General features: G+C 36.8%; 2 protein-coding genes across 2 annotated transcripts; both read left to right on the forward strand.

Moving 5' to 3' along the window:
- Positions 1 to 386, forward strand: TGME49_322200 (apocytochrome b, putative; the record flags this gene model as incomplete). The annotated part of the gene is made up of 2 exons (XM_018783044.1): positions 1 to 20; positions 150 to 386. Coding segments are annotated over 2 exons (257 nt in total), but the record flags the coding sequence as incomplete, so codon positions are not given.
- Positions 387 to 1,392: 1,006 nt separating this feature from the next.
- On the forward strand, positions 1,393 to 2,184 carry TGME49_322210 (apocytochrome b, putative; the record flags this gene model as incomplete). The annotated part of the gene is made up of 1 exon (XM_018783045.1): positions 1,393 to 2,184. The coding sequence occupies exon 1, from the start codon at positions 1,402 to 1,404 to the stop codon at positions 2,182 to 2,184; it is 783 nt and encodes a 260-aa protein (XP_018634756.1). The 5' UTR covers positions 1,393 to 1,401.
- Positions 2,185 to 2,617: the final 433 nt, after the last annotated feature.

A 2,617-nucleotide genomic window follows, 5' to 3' on the forward strand; every position in this document is an offset into this window, starting at 1 on the left:
TGAAACTGTGTAAATATCATGTGTTTATGGTTCTATCGCAAACCATTGAGATACGAAAGTTATGGTTTTGGGCTCGTGAGTGTCTCTCAATAACTAGCTGAGTGCTTGTACGATAATTATATCAATGCATTACCAATTAAGGTGTGTAGCATTTCCTATGCTCCTTAACATCACAGCTATCCTATTTAATTGGATTAATCTTCTTACAAGCGGCTTTTGGTTTGATGGAACTATCACATCCAGATAACTCAATACCAGTCAACCGGTTCGTAACACCACTTCATATCGTACCTGAATGGTATTTTCTAGCATATTATGCGGTGTTAAAAGTAATTCCATCCAAAACCGGTGGTTTGTTAGTATTTATGTCATCAACATGTCAATGAAATATCAATAACGATGAAACTTATTTGATTAACATAACAACATAGAAGATTAAGCTGCATTACGTTTAAACTTTACACTGGATACGTTTTAATGTTAACTTACTACAGACCATGGGAGCGAAGATAATCTAATATGTAACTCCGTTCATGGAAATCAAAAGAGCTTTCACTGATTGTATTTATGAAACGTGATTAGTTCACCTAGCCAACACGATCCGGTTGTTTGGGAACAATTCCCTTCTAGAAGGGTAATCTATGTGCTACAATAACACAGTCGGTACGAAGTCGAAACAAGGTAGTTGATGGTGAACCAGTGGCTGAACAAACCTTTTAATTGATTATGCTGACTTTAGTCCCGATAAACTACAGTTCTGCTTAAACTGAGGAGTCAAGTAGGTACAAACCGTACAAGGATTAATTATGTCCATCTGTGCATCTAAGTTGATACTCGGTTATATATGTTAGACGCTAACTTCCCGGCTAAACTTTGACTTATTAAACCAGCCTGGGATCATAAAAGTATTATGTATGGTAAGATTGAGCGTGGACTATCGAATGAAACAATGTGCTCCAACGCTAGTCTAAGTCTCTAACATACCTTTTACCCTACACTGTACGGAAACGTACAAACCTCCAGGCAAAGAACTTGATATTCTGTTCTAATTCCCCGTGGTAAACACAGTCAACGAATGGCGGAAGGAGCATTTATATGTTATGCAGTGTCATAGGAGATATACTCTATAATTAGCATTCATCTACAGCTACGGTAACTGTTGTGTTTAAATAGCGGTTAACCTTTCCTTTTCCTTACGTACTCAGGGCATGCAATACCAATCAGATAACAACTGAAGCTAGACTCCCTGTTACACATTATAAAATGGGATTCCTAGGTTTATATAAACTACCTTTTTCTGGGGAGTATATCTACGAGTGGACTACTGTTTAGATCTGAAGGTCTTTGTTACCGGATCCAAGTTCTATGTGTTAGCATGTTTCGAGAACACTCAGTCTATCTATGAGTCTATTCCGGGCACACCTTGTCTTTTATCGGTGTGCTCTAAATCTAAATTCATCTTATAATTTTGGTTTCTTAGTTGCAATGACCTTTGTACTCCAAATAATTACAGGTATCACTCTAGCGTTTAGATATACTTCTGAAGCATCTTGTGCATTTGCTAGCGTTCAACATCTAGTTAGAGAAGTAGCAGCAGGATGGGAATTTAGGATGTTGCATGCTACAACAGCCTCTTTTGTATTCTTGTGTATTTTAATTCACATGACTCGAGGATTGTATAACTGGAGTTATAGTTATTTAACTACCGCTTGGATGTCTGGTTTAGTTTTATATTTACTTACTATAGCCACTGCCTTCCTCGGATATGTACTACCATGGGGACAAATGAGTTTCTGGGGTGCTACAGTCATTACAAACCTCCTTTCTCCAATACCATATTTGGTACCTTGGCTACTTGGAGGTTACTACGTATCTGATGTAACATTAAAACGATTCTTTGTATTACATTTTATCTTGCCTTTTATTGGTTGTATTATAATAGTTTTACATATCTTCTATTTACATTTAAATGGTTCTAGCAATCCTGCAGGTATTGATACCGCGCTTAAAGTTGCCTTTTATCCTCATATGTTAATGACAGATGCTAAATGTCTATCCTATTTAATTGGATTAATCTTCTTACAAGCGGCTTTTGGTTTGATGGAACTATCACATCCAGATAACTCAATACCAGTCAACCGGTTCGTAACACCACTTCATATCGTACCTGAATGGTATTTCTAGCATATTATGCGGTGTTAAAAGTAATTCCATCCAAAACCGGTGGTTTGTTAGTATTTATGTCATCAACATGTCAATGAAATATCAATAACGATGAAACTTATTTGATTAACATAACAACATAGAAGATTAAGCTGCATTACGTTTAAACTTTACACTGGATACGTTTTAATGTTAACTTACTACAGACCATGGGAGCGAAGATAATCTAATATGTAACTCCGTTCATGGAAATCAAAAGAGCTTTCACTGATTGTATTTATGAAACGTGATTAGTTCACCTAGCCAACACGATCCGGTTGTTTGGGAACAATTCCCTTCTAGAAGGGTAATCTATGTGCTACAATAACACAGTCGGTACGAAGTCGAAACAAGGTAGTTGATGGTGAACCAGTGGCTGAACAAACCTTTTAATTGATTATGCTGACTTTAGTCC

This window comes from Toxoplasma gondii (genome assembly GCF_000006565.2).
Source record: "Toxoplasma gondii ME49 unplaced genomic scaffold asmbl.29, whole genome shotgun sequence".
NCBI lineage: Eukaryota > Apicomplexa > Conoidasida > Eucoccidiorida > Sarcocystidae > Toxoplasma > Toxoplasma gondii.